Here is a 23,895-nt window from a genome sequence, read left to right as displayed (position 1 = left end):
TTTATTAGTTAAGATATTTTCATATATGTTCTGTATATCTCTTCACTTGATAATAAATGATGCATGTTGTGGTTCTAACGCTGTGAGTACCTTTACCAAGTAATCCTAAGTACTACAACTTTTAGCTCCCTACTTTTTACTGTCTAAATTGTCAATTCATAATACTAATGAGTTTGACAAGAGTGCACTATCACTATATGCTCAGAGTGATAAGTATAGCTAGCTTGTGACCATCAATTTCAACAAACATTTACTATGTAAGAACTAAGCACTATAATAGTCGTTTTGCTTAATAACTTACAACAAGGCGAAGCCATACGGTCCAAAAATTTGGGATGGGAAATGGACGTTGCCACATTTCTTTTTTGCTCATTATATATTTTGTTATTTGAAATCTTCCTGGATCATTTGGCACTCTATCTTTCATCATTGATCTTAATTGATTGAGATTAATAGCCTTGTTTTTATAATTACAGTTATATAGGCAATCAAAGATATCAATTGTTATTCAAGAATTTGCTTTTGATTAATCTGTATTTTATTCAACAGTAGTGAGTGCACATTTGCTTCCCATTTTTTTTTTTCAGATACTCCTGCCTACTAGACTTGCTTTAAGTTTCCTTTCCAAAAATAACTCTGTATGAGAAAAAGAAAATAAAATAACATGTTTGTCACCACTGTTTGACTTCTCTTTTAGATGAAAGCTATATTTAACAAGGGTGACTTTTTTTTTTGGGTTTTAATTCATTCTTCATTCTGATTGCACCATTTTCTTGGAGTAAGTTCTACCAAACATTTGACATAGGATTATCCTTTTCTTTGAGAAAAGAAATGGAAGGCTGGGAATGCTCTTCCTAAACATAGGCACCCTTAGTTTTTCTGTATATATATGTTGTGTTTTCTTGTGTCTCATTGCAGGGATGGTAGGATAAAAGTTATTGGAGGAGATAATATTGAGTGCCTTCTGATATCTCCAAAGAAGGTTCCTTACAAGTATTTAGAGGTCAATAACTCTCATTCCGATTTCTGAATGAGTTAATTCTCAATCAAGCTTCACTTGTTTTCTAAAGATGAATTGGATAGGATGAATTTCATGCTATTATTAGCCTAGTTTATCTTGTATGCTGAACATTCTCATTTCCTATTCACATGCTGAGATGAGGAGAAAGATGTAGTAATTGAAGTCTCACTTTTAGTAAATGATGTTTCCTCTATTGGAGGTAGATCTATATTGAACATTTGCTTCGGGATACATTAGTAATTATGTTTTTGGTTAGGCCTACTGAAATTTATTATGAGAATCATTCTTTTTTTGTAGATATTATTTGGTGTTTAACTCTCCTATTCATTAAATTTTGAGAATGGAAATATTCTATTGCATTGTAAAGGAGCAATTACTTGTATATATAGGACTCACAATATAAACCTAAAGATGAAACGTTATTGTGGATTGAATCAACTATATTAATAACTCTATTAACCTAATATACTATCTATTTCCAACTTGCTACATAAACTACAAAAGTTCTCCTCTGAAAAACATAAACTCACATGACCACAAAACAAAAAGCCAAAAAATAGTTAATGGAGCACGTAGGAGATGATCCGTTTTGCCTTGGACCTAGCCATCACATTGACAAGATAGAGGATAAAAAGAGACTGAGAGAGAGTATGAAATGAAATTGGGATGAATTGTTGGGAGTACTTGGATAAAGATAACTTTTAGGAGAAAATGTCTTGTGGGGGGCTTCTCTCTAAATGGTGCATATAGCAACACACAATAGAATGAAGGCAAAGTAATGGTTTAAGAGTCCTATGGAAAGAGTGATGACATAACTCATCCTTTTGTTGAACATAGCAAACTGAGAACATGATTTTTCCTCTATTCAAGTAGACTAGAGATGAATGGACAATCGATCCTTTGTTAGAAGCAACAAACCGAAAACTGGATGATTTTATTGTCGAGGTTTTTACTGGTGTTGATCATAGGTAGAGGAGGAGGAGATCAAAGAAACAAAGAAGAATCTAAAAGTAGAATCTAGAAGTAGAATGTAGAAGGATCATGTGTTATAGTTCTTAAATATAATGAAATGACCCTATTCTAAATTTAACTAATGACACTATTTTTTTTTTCGAAAGTTACTTTTCACGTAGTCTATTCACCAAAAATTTCTATTCACTGAAATTAGAAAACTCATTATTAAAATTTTGAATGAACTATGCCAATGAAACCTTTAAAACGCTCTCAAGTCACAAACTACACTAAAAATAAATTAAACATGCGAAATCAACGTTCAAAATTCCAGAAGTTAAACCCTCAAACAATCTTTATTAAAAGTCTTCCCCTCAGATTTTATTATCTTTGGTTTTAAATAGAAATGGAAGGTCTTTAGGAGTGCACTGCCAAGATCCGATCCACTCAAGTGTCCTGTCTCAGTATCCTCCTCACTTGCAACCATTCAAATCCAGTGAGTCTAATGACTCAACACATCCCAAACCATTCAAATTCTTTTTTCTTCAAGTTCATTTAACTTAAATTCAATGACAATCGCCTTAATCTAAACCTTTAAAATAACTTGATGCCTATCATCGACCTCTCCTCACTTAGCATAAGCATAGTGGTGTAGTACCTTCATCGAAAGTGACATCCTCTCTTCAATGGATCCATCTACAAAGCATATTACCGGGCTGACAGAGCTCATTGATCCCGTTATTGCCAAATCCCTCATGCCAACTTATAGTGAGTTTACCGTCCCCGTTTTCGACGGATTCCTTGCCTCTCATGAGTTCACCGCCGCTATTTTCGACGGATCCCTTCCCTCTTGTAAGTTTACCATTCCCGTTTTGATGGATCCCTTTCTCTCTTGTGAGTTCGCCACCCTTGTTTTTGATAGATTTTCCTCACTACCTCTAGTCATGTCGACTCGTTTTCATAGTTCTTAAATCCCACAAACCCACTGTCCGAGCCTCTCAACTCAACCCACACCACTCTAACTCCCCTGACTCACCCAAAACATGATCAGACCATAGCCCCACGCAAACCCCAGCTTGCAAGGACGAACCCAAAACTGCACCTAGAGACACCGGTCCTCTCTTCTCGAAACGAACTCTGCCTTGCGACTCAACTCCCTCCCTGCCAAAATTAAGTCTCGCATCCCAACCCTCTTTAAACCTCCTGGACTTCATACTAAAGAATCCCAAAATGCAGCAACATCCCCTGCAATTTTCCAGCAACAATACTCGACAAGAGCAACAAGTTCTAAAAGAAAAACTTTAGGAACTTCAAGAAACCACATTGTCATCTAATAAGACATGCTTCTGCTTATTTTCATGAAAGATTTTAGTAAACACAAATACTATAAATTGAATGGGGAAAAGAAAAGTTTAGGACGTGCCCTTGTGTTAACAATGCTCAAAACCAAATATCGGCACGAAGGGTCGTAGCGCATGAACGGGGAATGACTTCCCTTCCCTTTCCTCCTCCTGATCCACGATTGTCTTCCTTTTTTTTTTCTTTTGATTTGTGCAGCCAAGTCTTGACCGCCACCCACTCTCCCCCATCCTAGGTTTGTCTCCTTTCCCCCTTTTTAAGACTTCAGATTTGGGTATTTATGTGTAGTGATTAATTTGACCCACTAATCTATATTAAACTTAGTTATTTAGGCCCAATTTAAGTATAATAAAAATAAAATTCGAAATTTAGGTGTACTTTACAAAGAGGTTCCCTATTTTATCGAAATTTGATTTCTAGAGTAAAATAACTATTGGTTTGAAATAAATTGGATTTCGGACGTTAGAATTCCTTTCCCCCTTAAATGAAATTTTGTCCTTGAAATTAAAACTTACCAAATAACTCTGGATAGCATATTCTCATGTCAGTCTCAGTCTCCCAAGTGGCTTCCTCCTCGGATTGATTCATCAATTTGACCTTGACCATCTTTATGACCTTGTTCCGCAGCTTCCTCTCTTGTTCGCTTAAAATCTGTGTAGGCCTCTCCTCGTAAGATAGGTTTGATGTAAGCTGGAGTGGCTCAAAGTTCAGCATGCGTGAAGGATTCAACATGTACTTGCGAAGCATAGATACGTGGAACACATTATGTACTCCCATAAGATTAGGCAGTAAAGCCACTCGATATGCCAATGCTCCCACTCTATCCAAGATCTCAAAGTGTCTAATGAATCTTGGCCTAAGCTTGCCCTTCTTGCCAAATCTCATAACCCCTTTCATGGGTGCTACTTTTACGAACACATGGTCTCCAATGACAAACTCGAGCTCTCTTCTTCTCTTGTCAGCATAACTCTTCTGTCGGCTCAGCAACCTTTATCCTATCTCGGATTTTGACTACTAAGTCTATGGTATGCCGCACAATTTCTGGCCCAATCTCAGTTCTTTCTCCAACCTCATCCCAATGAATAGGTGACCTACACTTCCTTCCATAAAGTGTCTCATAAGGAGTCATACCTATAGATGCCTGATAACTATTATTATAGGTAAACTCCACTAAAGGTAGCTTTGGCTCCCAGCTTATTTGAAAATTGATCACACAAGCCCGCAACAAGTCCTCTAGAATCTATATCACTCTCTCAAATTAGCCATCTGTCTGAGGATGAAATGTTATATTGAACAACACCTTAGTTCTCATAGCGGATTGCAGACTCTTCCAGGAGGACGACGTAAATATCGGATTTGTGTCAGACACTATTGATACTAGAATCCCACGTAGCCTGACAATCTCTCGAATGTACAACTCTACATATTACGTCGTTGTCTATACTGGCAAAAAGTGTGCTGATTTAGTGAGTTGATCTACGATCACCTGGATAGCATTGAAGCCCTTTACCGTCCTCGACAATCCCACAACAAAGTCTATCGTAATATTCTCCCATTTCCACTTGGGAATATGAAGCGGTCTAAGCGTCCCTGCCCGTCTCTGATGCTCTACCTTTACCTGTTGACAATTTAGGCATTCAAATACAAAATGCATAATATCTTGCTTTATATCTGCCTACCAATAGAGTAGTTACAAGTCTTTATACATCTTTGTACTCCCTGGATGTATAGAATATGGAGAAGTATGGGCTCTGTCATAATCTCTACCCTAAGAGAGTCAATATTAGGAACCCAAAATCGGCCTCTATATTTGACTATTCCATCCTCCACAGAGTACAACATACGACCCTTAGATTCATCCCTTTGTCTCCACTTCCGCTACTGCTCGTTTGTTTACTGCTCGATACGAATGCAGTCTCTTAAGGTAGGTTGTATCGTCAGAGTGGATAATCTAGGAGCGTCGCCTTTTGCATAAATCTTAAGATCGAACCTCTGAATCTCTATTTGAAGAGGTTTTTGCATCGACAGATGAGCTATGACTATTGTCTTCCTGCTCAAGGCATCTGCGACGACATTAGGTGGTAGCTAATTTCACAGTCGTAGTCCTTCACAAACTCTAACCAACGTCTTTGTCTCATGTTCAGTTCCTTCTGGATGAAGAAGTACTTGAAACTCTTGTGGTCGGTAAAGACTTTGCACTTCTCACCGTACAAGTAATATCTCTAAATCTTCAAGGCAAAAACAACTGCCGCTACTTCCAAATCATGCGTTGGATAATTCTTCTCATGAACCTTCAACTATCTAGACGCATAAGTGATAACCCGATCGTGCTGCATCAAAACTACACCCAATCTGAGTTTAGAAGCATCAGTGTATAAACATATAGTCCCCTTGCCCTGATGACATCGCTAGAATTGGTGTGGTAGTAAGTGCTTGCTTCAGCTCCTCAAAGTTCTCTTGACAGTCAGCTCCCATAAAGGCTATCAAGGGCACTGCAATGGATGAAAAGCCCTTGATAAATTTTCGATAATAGCTCGCCAAGCTTAAGAAATTACGTATTTTGGTTGCACTTCTCGATATTGACCACTCTTTCACGGCCTCCACCTTAGATGGGTCAACTGCTACTCCTTCACTCAAAATAATGTGGCCTAAGAATGCTACCTTCTCCATCCAGAATTCACACTTATTGTACTTAGCATATAGTTTTCGATCCTACAGTACCTGCAATGCGGTCCTCAAGTGTTGTCTGTGCTCATCTCTGCTCTTGGAGTAGATCAGGATATTATCTATGAATACGATGATGAACCGATCCAAGTACGGTTGAAATACGTGATTCATGAGATCCATGAAGATCACTTGGCATTCGTCAACCCGAATGACAATACCAAAAACCCATAATGCCCATAACAAGTTCTGAAGGCTGTCTTGTGAATATCTGCTTCCCTCACCTTCAATGGTACCTCGAATGAAGATCTAGCTTCGAAAATATTGAAGCTCCCTGCAACTGATTGAAGATATCCTTGATCCTCGACAACGAGTACTTATTCTTCACGGTCACCGAATTCAATTCTCGATAATCAATATGGAGTCGCAGACTTTCGTCCTTCACGAATAGCACTGGCACACCCCATGGAGAGTAACTAGGACAAATAAATCTCTTATCTAGCAACTCTTGAATTTGGTCCTTCAATTCTTTCATTTCGACAGGTGCTAGACGATACGATGCCTTCGAAATTGGTACTATACCCGACAATAATTCAATTGAAAATTCCACCGCTTTGAGATACCAACAACATCGTCAGCATCCTCTATAGGCTAACTGACTGACTGTGTCGGGAACTGAAATGTCGCCGGCTAGAAATCTTTGGTAGCCTCTATGCAAAAGCTTCCTTGCACGAACACAAGAAATGACATACAACACTTGCCTGTTCTTCATTGCCTCAAAAATAAATGACTTCCTGCTGATCGGTCTGACCAACACCGATCTTTGTCGGAAAACAATCAAAGCTCCATTTAATGTTAACCAATCCATGGCCAATATAATATCGAACTCGGGCATTGACAACACAATAAGATATGCCTGAATAGTGTTCTCTTGCAACCTAAGCTCTACGTTTCTAACTCAACTGGTAGATAACATCTCTTCCCCTGAAGGGGCTGTCACTCTACATCCCCCTTTCAAATGCTCAGATATAATTGCTAGCATATCTTCTTGAACCCCTCCCAAGTCAAGGTGTTCAAGTTAACGGACTTCTCTGTCCCTTCCTACCACAAAGAGGTATCATCCTTCAATAAATAGGTGGTGCAATGCACCCTGTCTGCGTCTGCTATGTCCATAAACTTGAATATTACCTCCAAGGATCTGATCCATTCCTCAGCCATAAATGGATATGTAGTGCCAGAGAAATCTTTGGGGTCCATCCTCTTGAAGTGCTCATAAATCGCTTCTGGTCAAACCCGACGAGCTTTAGCGTGCTGTTCCAACAATGGCACCATACCTTCTAGCATACGAGTACTAGCGTCCGGGGGTGGGGGTGGAGGAGGTGTCTAAAGCACTCGATCCCCAATATATCCCGTGAGTATCTAAAATTTGTAATTTTGAACACCATAACCCAAAAGGGAAGCTTAAACCCTAGAGGAAAAATCTTATTCGCTCAAACCCATTATAACCCAACTCCTAAATTTTAAAATCTTAAATGCTAAATACATACAATATACTCAAAAAAATTTTAAAAAACCAAAAAACATAAACTTCTCCACTCGAGACCTTGAGTGAATCCGAGCACTCCGAGTCCGCATAGTCCCGCAGTATTTGGTCCCCAGCATATATATATATATATATTGACAAAAAACATATCAATTAAATTCTTAATAAATTTTATCTGAACTTTAAACTTACTGACTTTGAGGCTTAACTTCTTGGACTTCTCACACCGGCAGTAGACACATCCCTTACCAGATCAGTCTTTAACTAATGATACTAATTTTTTTTCTTTTCGAAAGTCACTGTTCATGAAGTACTGTTCGCCAAAAATTTCTGTTCATTGAACTTGGAAAACTCATTATTAAAATTTTGAACGAACTACGCTGATGAAACCTTTAAATGCTACTCAAGTCACGAACTATACCAAAAATAAATTAAACATGCTAAATCAACGTTCAAAATTCTAGAATTTAAACCCTCAAACAATCTTTATTAAAAACCCTCCCCTCAAATTTTATTAGCTTTGGTTGTATACGGAAATGGAAGGGTCTTCGGGAGTGCACTGCCAAGGTCCGGATCCACTCAAGTGTCAGAGCCTCCTCCCTCAGTATTCTCCTCACTTGCAACCATTCAAATCCAGTGAGTCTAATGACTCAGCACATCCCAAACCAGTATTACAAGTACATAAACTCCCATTCACATGCATAATACCATAATAATAATTCCTTTTTCTTCAAGTTCATTTAACTTAAATTCAATGGTAATCACCTTAATCAAAACCTTTAAAATAACTTGATGCCTATCATAGACCTCTCCTCACTTAGCATAAGCATAGTGGTGTAGTACCTTCATCGAAAGTGACATCCTCTCTCCGATGGATCCATCTACAAAGCATATTATTGGGTTGGTAGAGTTCATTGACCTCGTTATCGCCAAATCCCTCATGCCAACTTATAGTGAGTTTACTGTCCCCGTTTTCGACGGATTCCCTCTCGTGAGTTCACCGCCTCTGTTTTTGATGGATCCCTCCCCTCTTGTAAGTTCACCTCCCGTTTTCGACGGATCCCTTTCCCTCTTTTGAGTTCGCCGCCCTGTTTTTGAGAGATTTTCCTCACTACCTCCCGTCGTATCGACTCGTTTTCATAATTCTTAAATCCCACAAACCCGCTGTCCTAACCTCTCAACTTGACCCACACGACTCTAACTCCCGCCCCTGACTCGCCCAAGACATGATCAGACCACAACCCAACACAAACCCCAACCTGCAAAGACAAACCTTAGAGACAACGACCCTCTCTTCTCGAAACGAACTCTGCCTTGCGACTCAACTCCCTCCCCGCCAGAATTAAGGTGGCGTTTGGTTAAATGATGGGAATGACTATGGGTATGAGTTTGATAGTAAGATGTAATGAGAATGAGAATGGAAATGAAACCCACCTAGTTATATGGGTTTGGCTGATTCCCATAAATCTAGAAATCATTCCCAAATTGTCATTCCCAAACCCACAATCTAAACATCATCTTTTACTATCATTCCATTCCCTCATTCCCAAACTCATCAACCAAACACCCCCTAAGTCTCGCATCCCAACCCCCTTTAAACCTCCTAGACTTCATCCTAAAGAATCCCAAAACGCAACAACATCCCCTGCAGTTTTCCAGCAACAATACTCGACAAGAACAACAAGATCTAAAAGAAAAACTTCAGGAACTTCAAGAAACCACATTGTCATCTAACAAGACATGCTTCTACTTATTTTCATGAAAGATTTCAGTAAACACAAATACTATAAATTGAATGGGGAAAAGAAGAGTTTAGGATGTGCCCTTGTGTTAACAACGCTCAAAACCAAATACTGGCACGAAGGGCCGTAGCGCTCGATCGGGGAACGACTTCCCTTCCCTTTCCTCCTCCCGATCAACGATTCTCTTTCTCTTTTTTTTTTTTTCTTGATTCGCACAGCCAAGTCTTGGCCGCCACCCACTCTCCCCCATCCTAGGTTTATCTCCTCTCCCCTTTTCTAAGACTTCGGATTTGGGTATTTATGTGTAGGGATTAATTTGGCCCACTAATCTATATTAAACTTAGTTTTTTGGCCCAATTTCCAATAATAAAAAAAATTCAAAATTTAGGTGTACTTTACAAAGAGGTCCTCTATTTTACCAAAATTTGATTTCTAGAGTAAAATAACTATTGGTTTCAAATAAACCGGATTTTGGATGCTACATATAAATTATGGTCAAATAAATGAAAGCAAGCTGTCAAAAGAGATGGAGAAAGAAAAATATGCTGATGGAGAGACTTAAAGATGGAAGATGGGAAAACTGCAGGTTGTGTAGATGCATGAAACATTATTTAAAGGTAGAAGGTGCCTTTATCCAGATTTGGAGGTGCCATTGGATGTGGAAGATGTATGAGAAACTGTCAGAGAGACGTGTCAAATCTCATGAGACTTTTTTGAGCAAGAGATAACCTATTTGAAGGTAATTGCTTGTGCTTGCCAGATTTGAAGTTTGTGGTTGCTGTTGGCATGGAGAATCATCATGGAAAAATTTGGATCTCAATCTTGTGTTGGATCAGGTAGAGGAAAGATATACAGGGCATGCAAAGGAAGCAGGATTGCTTGACTTGAATCTCCTGGAGGTGATGGAGCTATGAGGGTAGGAGTATTTCAACCACAAGAAATCCAACACAAGCAAGATACAACCAAGATACTTGTGTGCGTGAAGAACTAAGAATCATAGAATCTTACTATAGATGGTCAGTCGATTGTTACTTCAATCAATTCATTCTCTATCACAATGTATCAACTTAATCGACTCAACTGCCTTTCAATCGACTACATTAAATCAAACTTCAACACAGTCCACTAGATCACACTGGGTTCACTTGGACCTGATCCATTCTTCTGCGGACTATGTCATCAGTCATTTGTTCTCTGCTATTAGCTAATTGATCCAAATTAACTAGTGATCGACTGCCTTGGATCACAATATGTTTGTCTATTGAACATGCCATCTGATCCAAATCTAAATCTATGTTTGATTAAATCTTTTAGTGGCTGTTCCACAGTCAACTGATCTGCCATCATCAACTGAATGTAGGTGATAAATGTTGACTTCTTCAAATCATATGCTGTAACAATTATAATAATTTGAATTTACATTATTGATTGAACTATCCTTCAGTCAACTCAACTTAAAACAAAAATCATTCTTTGCCATCGATTGATTGTTTCAACTTAGTCAACTAAATTAGATATCTACTTCGACATAGTCCATTTGTCACATCGGATTCACTTTGATTTCAACCGATTTTTCTGCATTAGTCAATTATTCTGTGCTGTCAGTCAATTGATCTAGATCAACTTGTGACTAATTTCCTTGGATCACAACCAGTTCAGTTGTCGACTGTTTTGCTCTAATTAGTCGATTGATTTAAATTCAAGTCTATCCTTGATTGAATCTTCTGGTGATTGTTCTACCATCATTAGTCGATTCCAAGTTATAAATATCAACTTCTTTAAACCATAATCCGATTAACTATTACAATAATTCGAATTTAAATTATCAGTTGACTTGCTTAACTTGGATCATCAACCATTTTGTTGCAAGTCTTAGTTAATTAGATAAATCAGCTGATTGGACACTGAAACTCTTGTTTCTTAATTAAGTCTTCATCTAATAATGAGAACTACCCACATCCAGAATACAATTTGCTTTCTCGTAGCTCACATGCCGAGAGATTGCCTCTTGTACTTCTTTCATGCTAGGTATTCAGTTGTCCTTGACCTTTTGGAACTTCTTATTTGCCAAGAAGACCTCCCCTTCAGGTCTTCCTCATTTGTTAAACATCTAATCAACCTCGACCGACTGACACTATGTTTGCCAATGAGAACCTACAATATTTTCTTTGCCAAATGTTCAATCATCCTCTATTCACTTGGATTTCTACTAATGTTGGACTTTTCATTTTACCAAATGTATGTTTGACTTCAACGCACTTGGACATCTTGCACTACACATTTGACACACAAGTGTGATTACAGTATTTCCTAACTTAAACTTTTACCAAAAATATCTAAACTGTATGCTACATGCTTGGGAGTATGAATGCACCAACATGCATGACTGAGAATGGTGACAATGCGAGAGACAATCACTTTGGTTGTCACTTGGAGTTGCACAACAATGTTGGCCATTATTGGAGTTACTTCGAGTTGCATGAACATTGGCCCTGTGTGTGGAAGAGGTGTGTGGGTGCCTTGCAACGTGAGCGAGCAACATGCAGAAGCTGGTGACTGGGTAGAGGGATCATGCTTGTGGTGAATATTTGAAATTATTTATGTAATCTATTAAATGAATAAAGGTAGAATCCCTCAGGTGGATAATGAAGATGATCATTATTGAGGTAGAATGAGCAAAGATGCAAAATATTTCAAAGATGGTACAAATATGTACTTAGGTGATCAATAAATACTCCAATTAGACGATATGAAACTAAGACAAATATGCACATCAAACGAGGAAGAAAGATTAAAAAAGACTTGGTTAGTAACAATAAAACAAGATAAAATTTATTTAAATATAGATGATGATATAGTAGGTGATAGAGTCCAATGGCGTAGAAGGATCCATATAGTCGACCCCACCTAGTGGGATGCAACTTGGTTGTTGTTGTTGTAAGGTAAAATAAGATTTAGCTACCTGAAAGGGTAAACTGTATTTTGCCCCTAGGTTTTTAATGGTCAAGATGGAACCATCATTATACAATATTTTCATATAAGGACAAGAGAGATGCATTTATTTTCCTTCTCCTTCTTATGATTTGTTTATGTGAAGATTTTTTGGTCCTATTCCATTTCAGAATTGTGTTTGGGACATGCTCTGATTTATGCTTGTAGAGATGGAACTACAAAGTTAGAACTGCCTTGTTCTAGGCTACATTTGTTTTACCTTTTGCTTGTTCTTGTGTAATTTCTTTCAGGATTTTTCTGTGTAATCTCACAAAGCATAATTTATATTTCAGTTTCTACATAATCAAGGGTTTGTTGTTGGTGTTACAACTGAGAATGAAATTCAGGTACTGAAATCTAGTATTGTACAAATTACACATAGTATTCTAGTGTATTATTGCTTTATTTCCTTTGCAGCTCATTTCTATCGTGGATTAGTCTGACATGCTATTTTGTAGGTGATTTGTACCTTCTGATATTTTACAATGTTTTTTTGATTTAGAATTGGGTTTTCAAGCTTTAAGTAAGATAATTTTATGAAATGGGTGAAAAGGTCAGTGGATCATTACTTGTTTGCCCAAGGTGCTTCCTGCAAGTAAATTCCAAAGAGGAGAAAGTACATTAGAACCTTATTTCCTTACTTTTTTCTCCACTTTCAGTGTCATTGTTTTGTGTTTAGTTGCTGTGTATCCTTAATTGCTGGAATTTTGTCCTATCAACTTTACAGTCTCACTAGGGTCTTGAGGTGCTTCCGGTGGGGCAATTGCTGACATGAACATTGGTAGTTAAGGATAAGGAAGAACAGAATAAGCCAAGAGAAGATCAAAAGAGAAGACATGAACACTCGTAGTGATGTAGCACAAGAGGAGATTGTGTGTTGGGAGGTTTGGGGAGTAGAAATTTGGAATAAAGTGGTAAAGGAATGTAGAAATTTAGGTGTCACACCTAAGAGTTCCTAGGCATCACACCATTGGGAGATGGTATCACACAACCTAAGAGAACTTTCAAAACTGTGATATCTATATCATATCCCAGCATTAGAGCAGCACACATATTTATAATAGGACTCACAAAGGACTCATAAACACACATACTAAACATAAATGTTAATAGATGGACTCATAAAGAACATAAAGGACTCATAAAGATACATAGGAAACATAAAAGACTTATAAAGATCTACAATTTTCCAAGCATGCGAAGTTAAAGCATATTTGTTAGATATTTAATGCTGGTTTTTGACTTTTGACATCAATCTTTTGGAATTCATTAACTTTATATCAATTCCCAAGTAGGTCTATCATCTTCCAAGATATGCCAAATTAACAGTTGAGCTTTAGAATATTTATTTCTGTGTTTATAGACTTTTAATGGAGATTGCTACTTCTCCATCAACTCTTCTCGGGTGAGAAAAACTTGTCCCTGCGAGTTAAAAGCGTGGAATCTTTATAATCATCAATAATCCATGTGCATTCAGATAGGGGTCATGCCTTCCATTTGATAAGATACTTTTGATAACCGCTTCCCTTTTTAAACACAATTTGATGATCAATTACATCTTCAAGGTGGTCTTTCAATGTTTGAATTGATGACAAACGAGCATTATGTGCATTACTTGTCATGACATGTTCATGTCCACAATATAAAGTGAGATCCTCAATGTTGAAGATATTGCTAATGCAGGTAGATCAAGGACACTAGCGTTAGAGTTGATTTTCTTTAAAACTTAATAGGGTCCAACAATCTTTGAATGAAGTTTCTTATAAACCTCTCTTGGATATCGTTCTCGCTTTATATAAACCATAACCATATCACCTTTCTTAAATTCAGTAAACTTTTGTTTCAAATCAGCATGTGTTTTATATCTTTCATTGCTTAGAGCAATTTTCCGCTTGACATCATCATGTATATCTTATGTGTTTGCTAAAAGTGTCAGCTTCAACACTTAGTCTTGTCTCCAATGGTAAAGGAACCAAATCAATTGGCTTTTTAGAAAACACGCCTCTAACAATTTCAAATGGGCTGTGTACATCTATTCATATGCAAACTCAACTATAGGAAGAATTTAAATCCATGTGGTAACATGATCTCCAACCAGGCAACAGAGTAAATGACCTAAACTTCTATTGACTAACCATATGTTTGAGGGGCGAAAAGAAGAAAACTTCAACGTTGTATTCATCAATTTCCATAAGGTTCACCAGAAGTAGCTTGTGAACTTCACATCTTGGTCGGAAACAATTGTTAATGGTAACTCATGAAGACAAACAACTTCTTTAAAGAAAAGTTTAGCAATGTGAACATCATCTGATATCTTTGAGCATGGAATGAAGTGAGCCATTTTTGAAAACCGATCCACCACGACAAATATAGAATCATTGTCTTCTAATGGTTTTAGGCTAGCCAAACCCAAAATCCATACTTAGATCTTGCCATGGTTTGTGTGTCACAGGTAGAGGCATAGATAAACCAGTATTTTTCTTTCTTCCTTTTGATAATTGGCACGCGCGACGTTGAGAGACAATCTCCGCCACATCCTTCTTAAGGCTAGGCCAATAAAAACAGTCTTCAACAATTGCAATTATTTTTTCCCTTCCAAAATGACATGCTGCCCTTTTAGCATGTAACTCCCATATCACTTGTTCATGAAGAGAAGTGCTAGACAAACAAAGTCGAGTTCCCTTAAAGAATAATCATTATGCAGCGAAAAATGTGAGAAATCTACATGCTGTTCCACAATTGAAGCAGCAAATATATTGCTAAAATCTTTGCACAAAGGGTAGTCTCTTAAGTAGTTGAAATCCCACCACTTGTAAAGCCATAGAAGAAATAATATATATCACTCTACTAAGTGCATGCTTTGTTTTCAACGCCAGATTTATGTTTGCTCACAAAGGTATGTTCTTGTAAGAAAGAGATCCATTTCCTATGTTGATGATGTAGTTTTTACTGAGAATTGAATATTGAAGAGCTTGGTGATCAAAATATAGAACAAACTCTTGTGGAAGGAGGAAGTGTCGCCAATAACGCAAAGCTTAACTACTGCATAAAATTCTTTATCTTAAGTGGAATACTGTTATTTTGCCTCATTCAACTTCTAAGTAAAATATGCAATAGGATGCCCTTCTTGATTTAATACGCCTCCAATTCAAATATTAGATGCATCATATGTCATTTCAAAGACCTTTGAAAAATCTAGTAGTCGAAGAATAAGTGCTTCCATCAATCTTTTTCTTACTTCTTGAAAAGCTTGTGAAGCTATATTGATCAAACAAATGAGTCTTTCTTCATCAATTATAGGGGCCATAATAGTGTAGACATTTTTGATGAAACACCTATAAAATGTTGCTAGTTCATGAAAACTTTTGATTTCTTGTAGTGTCCTAGGCAATGTGGAGTTTCTGTGTTATGAGACTTCCATATCCAGTGTCCTAGGCAATGACCACTCTTGGATGGCTTTTACCTTATCAACATCAGCCTCTAATCCTCTAGATGACACCACAAAGCCCAAGAATACCACAGAGGAAGTAATAAAGGAGCATTTCTTTAAATTTATATAGAGCTTTTCTATGCGAAGAATTCTCATGACTTGTTGCAAATGGATAAGATGATTTTCTTTACTCTTGCTGACAATTAAGATATCATCGAAATAAACAATAAAAAACTTTCCGTTAAATGGTTGTAGTATGCGATTTATACAGTGCATAAATATGCTAGGAGTGTTTGAAAGACCAGAAGGCATGACAAGTCATTCATAAAGGCCATCTTTGGTCGTGAAGGTTGTCTTCCATATGACAAGTCATTCATAAAGGCCATCTTTGGTCGTGAAGGTTGTCTTCCATTCATCTCTGGCCCTATGCGTATTTGATGATACCCACTTTTCTAATAAATTTTTGAAAAGATGTAAGAACAAGCCAACATATTTAGCATATCATCAAGATGAGAAATTGGGAATTGATATTTGATAGTGATCTTATTGATTGCACGACTGTCAATACACATGTGCTATCTACCATCTTTTTCTTGGTGTTAACAATAGAACATGGGCTTAGACTTTCCTGAATGAAACCCTTGGACAACAATTCATCCACTTGCCTGTATTTTACGCATTGGTGGAAGCTCACTAGGTAACTCTTGCCACATTAGAAAAGCCATTTAATAACATAGTGATTTCAAGAGCAAATGAGGAAGCTTCGGTGACAACATATACTTTTAATTTCTTTTAATTATAAGGGCATATATTAGTAGAACTTTCTTTGCTCTCCTGTTGAAAATGTTTCTTGGTGAGAATGTGAAGACAATTTCCACTATTAGTAGCACAACCTTTTCCCTCTCTTGCGATTATTTCTTCTTTTCAGTTGGTTTCAAAAATACTTTCTTGTTGTTGAACATGAAATGATGCACATCTTGATCATATAGCCAAGGTATCCCAAGAAGTATATGAGTTACTTTCATAGAAATAATAGCGCACCAAATAGAGTCACTATAATTTTCACAAGAAAGAGAAATAAGACAACGTTGTGTTATCGGAATAGATGTGTTATCTATCCATCCTACCTTGTATGGTTGGGGATGTGGCTGCGTAGGAAGCTTGAGGCACTCTACCATAGCTGCTGAGACAACATTCGTACAACTTCCTCTATCAACGATAAGCTTATGTGCTTGATTCCCACAATGAACTAATATGAAAAATAGATGTCTCTCACCAATCTTCACCTTTGACTTTTGTAGTATTAAGAATACGCTTAAAAATAGTTACCAAAGAAGTGTCTTTATCTTCTTCCAAATCATCTTCAATATAAACTCTATAATCAAAAGAATTTTCATCTCCTTCTCCTCTTTGATTTTCAACATCATCTTCATGCTATATCCCAATGTGCAAATTCTTTTTAGGACAATAATAAGCCATATGGCTTGGTTGCTGACACTTGAAACATATGTTGCCCTTGTTCTTTAACTCGATTGGTTTCAAAGGTGGTTTAGAGTCACTTTGCATATTAATGATTTGATGAATCCACCTCTTACTTGCTGGTTAGTTTCATGAATTCTTTTATTCATCCCTGAAATTGCAAGCTTCTTACCAAATGAATAACTCAAATACTCCTCCACATCTAAGGCAAATTGGAAAGTTTGTTCTAGGCTGTAAAGTGGTTGTCTTAATAATTCTCTTTTGATTTCTTGGCTATTTCTAAGCAAGCTTCTTAGCCTATTTCTTAGCTATTGTATATTTTTTTTTTAAAGTTTTCCTCGTTCTTACAAATATATAATTCCTTATAAGATATTCGTTTTCCCTCTACTTTCTCTTGTACTTTCTCTTTCCACCATCAAGATTCCTTAGTGGTGCATATCCCTTTGACTTATCGAGTACACTCTTAGCTACTATTTTGAACTTTGATACCATCTTATTGCATGTCGTATTAGAGTCATCATATATTTCACCTAATACTTGTACTCCTACCTTCTCCTTAAATATACTTTACTTTTCATCCTTTAACTTCCACCACTTAATTGTAGGAGTTGTATATATTTTCTTTCTATTGATACTATGCTTGAGGCGTATATTCAACTCTTCTAATCTATATTGTGTAGTTAAGCTTTCTCTAGGATGACCTTGCAATCTTTACAAATATTTCTATTCTTCTTCCTAATCATAAGAAAGTTAATTTGCGATTTATTATTCCCACTTTTGAATGTGACTAAGTGTCCTTCTCTTTCTTAAAAAATATATATGCTATCACAAAATCTAATATAGTTTTCCCTTCTTCATTTTTCGTTATAAACCCATAACTTTCATGTACCCTGTCATAGTCCTCCTTTTTCACTCCGACGTGCCAATTTAGATCACCTCCTAGTAAAATCAGTTCATTTGGCGAAATGTTTTGTAATATTTAATTTAAGTCGTCCCAAAACCTTGATTTGATAGCTTCATCTAATCTTACTTGTAGTGCATATACGTTAATTATGTTCATAGTTTCTGTTGCCACTATTGTCTTAAGGGCTATAATTCTATCCTCTTTTCTAGCTACTCCTACAATTTTATCCTTTAACAAACTATCTACAACAATACTCACTCCATTTGTTACTTTATTATTTTCTATGTATCATAACATAAAATTAGAGTTTTCTATCATCTTGGTCTTCTCGCCTACCCATTTTATCTCTTGTACGTACAAAATACTAATTCTTCTCTTAATCATCGTATCTACTACCTCCATTGATTTACCAGTGAGGGTTCCTATGTTCCATGTTCCAAATTTTAGACTATTAGTTTTCCTATCATATTTGTTCTTATCCAACCTAAGGTGTGAGAATTCTTGTCTATTTAACACTGCACCCAAGTTCAGATGTAGCAGTCCTTACCGATACGTTATAATTAGACCCTGTAACGCGAACTCTTGCATATTTAACACTACACCCGAGTTTTGAAGATGTAGCGGTCCTTGTCACGTTCCTTCCGGGGAACAACCTAGCATTAGCACAATAATTTAATGGGTCCATTCATTGAACATTTGTCATAGTTTTAACCTGGTTGACAACCTAACGCAACCATTCTTCTTTATCTGGGATTGGGACGAGCCATGATTGGTTCATCATTGGCGGAGTGAAATACATAAAATATAGTAATTTTTTAAAATTTTAAAATCTTAAATTATTAATAAAATGTTTTACCTAAATAGTAAAAACAACAATGCTGCTAGTTGAGCTTGATAAAAAAGCTCAAAAGTTGGCTTGAGATCGATAAGATTTTTAATAAACAAGTTTGAACAAGCTCGATAAGAAAATAAACAAACTTGAACACATTCAAGCTTGGCTTGGCGCGTTTATATCCCTATTGATGACTTTAGAAATTGGAACATTTTTAAGTAGGTTGTTGGATTGTGATCCTCTAGCTTGTGGTGGTAAGAACGGATTGTTACTCTAACTCGAATGAGGGCAACTACTCCACTTGAGAAAAGGAAAGGGAGGTTGTTACCTCTTGGCAGAATTAGAGATAATGGATATATGCTGTAGTGTCTCTGCAACGTTTGTGCAATGTTTAGTGTTGAATAGAATTGAAGATTGTTGTAATCAATGTCGATATTACACCAAAAAAGGAAGTTAGGAGAGTTACTTGTGCAAGAGGAGGACCTTAGCAGGATTTAGGGAAAGCTCACATGTGGGATGGATCACATCAAATTTAATTTTCATATGGATTTATGGTGGAATTGCATTTCAGGTATGCGAGTGGAGACGTGGTGGAGGCATAGGTAGAGACAAATGGGTGAAGATGTTTTTATGTATATTTGTATGATAATGATGGAGTATTGAGATAAAAGTGAAGAATTAAAGGAAAACTAGCCCAAAAAAGTCGTTTTGAATCGGATTTTCGGGTTATATGGGTCGGGTTCGGGACCCAACCCGACCCGACCCACCCGAATTGACACCCTTAGGCATAGGTAGAGACACATGGGTGAAGATACTATGAAGATACACAAGTGGAGATGCGATGGAGGCAAACTTGGTTTGGTGTTGTTTGTAGACGTGCTAGTCAACATAGGCGGAATTTATCTTTCCACATGCCGACCAACACTTAGGTGCATTGACACCACACCAACTAGCGATGGAACAAAGAGGGAGGGAATATCACGGTTAATTAACAATGTTCTTAAAACGGATCAGGGTGGGTAAATTAGAGAATAAACATATGTTTGTTGGCATTCCAGCCTTCTTTCAAGGCCTATCTGAAAGAAAGTCCAATATCTTTTGGTCGTGGATATTTAAATAGGACGAACCGACCTTCATGGATACTTTTGCTTCTAGATGCTTTCTTATCAACCGGCTCGATGAAATAGAAGGACGTCATAGTGAAGAAAATAGTATAGAGAGAATGAAGATGAGAAATCTACGGAAAGAATGCGCAATAACACAATTGATACAATCGACAACTAGCACAACAGAGGATGGCAAGCCAGTGACAAGCAGGTCATGGGAAAAAAGTGGGAGTGAGTTGTGGGAAAAAAGAGGGATAAGGAGAGAGATAAATTAATTAAATATATTTTCTATTTTTAAAAAACCTTATCCTAATTAGATATGAATGTACTAAAATATCCTATTTCTAAATCTGGTTTAATTTTTAAACTAGCTAAAATAAATCTTGAGTCTGATTTGAACCTGCTTAATTTCTCGATGATATCCACCTAACTTTAAATCAACATCCGATGATCATAAAATTTAAAATATTAATTTTATTTACCTTAATTAGTTATGTAAAACTTTTAAAATATATCTAAATTATAAAAATTTATATATCATAACATTTGGTATCTAATATTAACAAAGTTTTTTTAGTGTTTTAATTTTTGTGAAGTCAACCGACATCAAGAGAATGTGTCAAGCTCCTCCTTTGTGTCCTCTCTAAGTTTTGGTTCAGGCGTCAAGGAATAGTTACAACTCTTTGGTTAAATAAATTTATTTAATTAAGTTAAGAAAATAATTTATTTATTCATTTTCACTATTTTTAATATTTCATTGAAATATTTTTGAAAACCGTGCATGTTGCAATTTGTGTACATTTATTATATCTGATTAATCTCTTAAGAAAAAGTGTTATTCAATTCAATTGAAAGGATTAAAATTTTTCAAATTAAAATTTAATTTTATAAAAAGACTTAAATTTAAAATTTTCAAATTTGATTGAGTCAAGTCTAAATCAAATTTTATATTTTTTTAAGAAATTTTGTACATATAAAATTATATAAATTTACTATTAAAATATAATATTTTAGGTTCTAAGTTTTTAAAAATAAGATATCTCTATTTTGTCTACTCTAATAATTATAGTTGAATGAAGAAATTAAACCAATGACAAAATTAATTATAGTTACATGAAAGATATAAAATTAAATCAAAACAATAACAACCCAGCCTTATCCCATTAGGTGGGGTCGGCTATATTGATCCTTTTATGCCATTGAGCTCTATCTTCTACTATATCATTATCTATATTTAAAAAAATTTTATCTTGTTTTATTGTTGCTAACTAAGACCTTTGGGGTCTTCCCCTTCCTCATTTGATATGTGTGTTTGTCATAGTTTCACATCGCTTAATTGGAGCGTTTATTGGTTGTGTAAGTACATGCTCGTACCATCTTAAAAGTGTCTTTCCCTCAATAGATGTAACTCCGACTTTCTCTCTAATGCTCTCATTTCTTATTCTATCCATTCTCATATGTCTACACATCCGCCATAACATCCTCATCTCTGCAACTCTCATCTTTTACTCATGTACTCGAGTCGTAGCCCAACATTCAGCTCCATATAACATATCAAGTTTAACTGTGGTTTTGTAGAATTTTTCTTTAAGTTTTATAGGTACTTTTTGGTCACATAAAACACCCGACGCTTACCTCAATTTCAACCATCCTACTTATATTCTATATAAGACATCTCTCTTAATCCCTCCATCATTTTACAAAAATTATCCTAAATATCTAAAGTTCTCGATTCCGAGCAACTCGTCATCTCTTATCTTAACAATTGCCTTATTATGTCTAATATTGCTAAACTTAAATTCCATATATTCTGTGTTTATTCTACTAAGCCTAAAACTTTTCCCTTCTAGTGTTTCCCGCCAAGATTCTAGTTTAGCATTTACTTCTTCACGTGTTTCATCTAGCAAAATCATCTGCAAATAACATGCACCATGGTACTGTGTCTTGAATGTGTGTAGTGAGTTCGCCCATAATTAGTGTAAAAAGATAGGGATGTAGAGTTGCTCCTTGATATAACCCTATCTTTATTGGAATGCTTCAGTTACTCTGTCTGCAGTCTTTACTTTAGACGTTACATCCTCATACATATCCTTAATTAACTTAATATATGTTATGCTAACACCTTTTTTTTTTTTCTAGAATTCTCCATATAATTTCTCCTGGGACTCTATCATAAGTTTTTTCTAGGTCAATGAATACCATATGTAGATCTTCTTTTTGCTTCTGATATTTTTCAATTAATTGTCTAAGAAGATGTATAGCTTCTATTGTTGACCTCCCAAGTATGAACCCAAATTGATTTTTAGTCATCCTGATCTCCTTCCTTAATCTTTTTTCTATTATTTTTTCCTAAAGTTTCATGGTATAGCTCATTAGTTTAATACCCTTATAGTTTACATAATTTTGTATGTTTTCTTTGTTTTTATATAAGGGAACTAGAATATTTATTCTCCATTGATTAGGTAATTTTTTTATTTTCAATATCATATTAAATAATTTTACAAGTCATTCAATACCTTATTTACCTAGACACTTTCATGCCTCTATCGGAATACCATTTGGTCCAACGACTTTTCTATTATGCATCCCATTTAAAGTTTGTTCTACTTCTAAAGTTTGAATTCTACGATAAAAATTTAAATTTCTATACTCATTGGACCTACTTAAATTACCTAAGTTAAGTTGGTTACCTAAACCTTCATTAAAATGTTGATGTAAATATCTCTTCCACTGTTCTTTGATTTTTCCATCGTTTACTAGTACCCTTTTTCATTCATCTTTATTACATTTTATTTGGATAAGATCTCTTGTCTTCCTTTCTCTTACTTTAGTAATTCTATAAATGTCTCTTTCCTCTTCTTTTGTATCCAATTTTTGGTATAATCGTTCAAAGTTTCATTCTTTGCTTCATTACTACCTTCTTAGCTTCTTTTTTGGGTATTGGTATATTTTTTTTAAGTTTTCCTCGTACTTACAAATATATAATTCTTTATAAGTTATTCGTTTTTCCTCGACTTTCTCTTGTACTTTCTCATTCTACCACCAAGATTCCTTAGTGGTGCACGGTGCATGCCCCTTTGATTCCTTACAAAATATTGAATTATTTTACTATATCCTGAAAGTTTTATAAAAGAAAATACAATAATGAAAGTCATATTTCATGTTTTTTTTTTTATCAAATACTCATGAATAATTTCAATAAAATTACATAAATCAATATAAATGTACATTTGTTTTAAATAAATTTACATTCTAAAAAATGAAAGTACTTTAAATTTGAAAATGTTTGAATGCTGTATTATTTGAAAGCAAATGATGCCTCATCTTATGTTGGACCAAAGAAAGCCGCTTTTTTTTGTTACTCATTTCAGCATTCTACCTGCAAAAGTTGAATGGAGTATAAACATAAACAATGAAACGAATTTACACTTTACAAGCGACTAAAGAAAAAAAAATTGAAGCATAATGAGTTGTAATATTTTTAACACTGAAGACCGAGGTGATCAAATAAAATTAACAAAATATAAATAGAATACCAAACTTGAACTATGAACTATGTATTAACAATCTAACTAATTATTATATAATAATTAATTACAATAAAAATCAATTAAACTTACAATTTAATATTAATTTAATAATAATAATAATAATAAAATTAAACAAGTATTGACACGACAAGATACCAAAGCCAAAGACTGCAACTTCAGCATGACCATGTGTAATTTGAAACCTGGGCATGCAAGGAGCAGAAGGATACAAGCACAGGAAGAGGGATTGTCATTGTGCATGTAACTACATCATGGTTGAGGAGTAGATGATCAGCAACTCTGATATCATGTTTAGATCAAGGTGAATTATTTCTTGTGGGAA

The 23,895-nt window shown here is 35.7% G+C and overlaps 1 protein-coding gene across 1 annotated transcript in view; it reads left to right on the top strand.

Annotated features, from left to right (window-relative positions):
• Positions 1-23,895, top strand: part of LOC121985351 (syntaxin-binding protein 5-like) — a 43,181-nt gene that overhangs the window by 2,849 nt on the left and 16,437 nt on the right. Inside the window, exons 3-4 of the mRNA XM_042538752.1 lie at positions 919-1,003; positions 12,565-12,618. Of these exons, the coding sequence (XP_042394686.1) occupies positions 919-1,003; positions 12,565-12,618 (139 nt within the window). The remainder of the gene's footprint in view (positions 1-918; positions 1,004-12,564; positions 12,619-23,895) is intronic.

Source organism: Zingiber officinale, chromosome 5B, assembly GCF_018446385.1.
Source record: "Zingiber officinale cultivar Zhangliang chromosome 5B, Zo_v1.1, whole genome shotgun sequence".
NCBI classification, from domain to species: Eukaryota; Viridiplantae; Streptophyta; class Magnoliopsida; order Zingiberales; family Zingiberaceae; genus Zingiber; species Zingiber officinale.
Note: the sequence above shows the minus strand (reverse complement) of the source record. Positions and strands in the feature narration are given on the sequence as shown.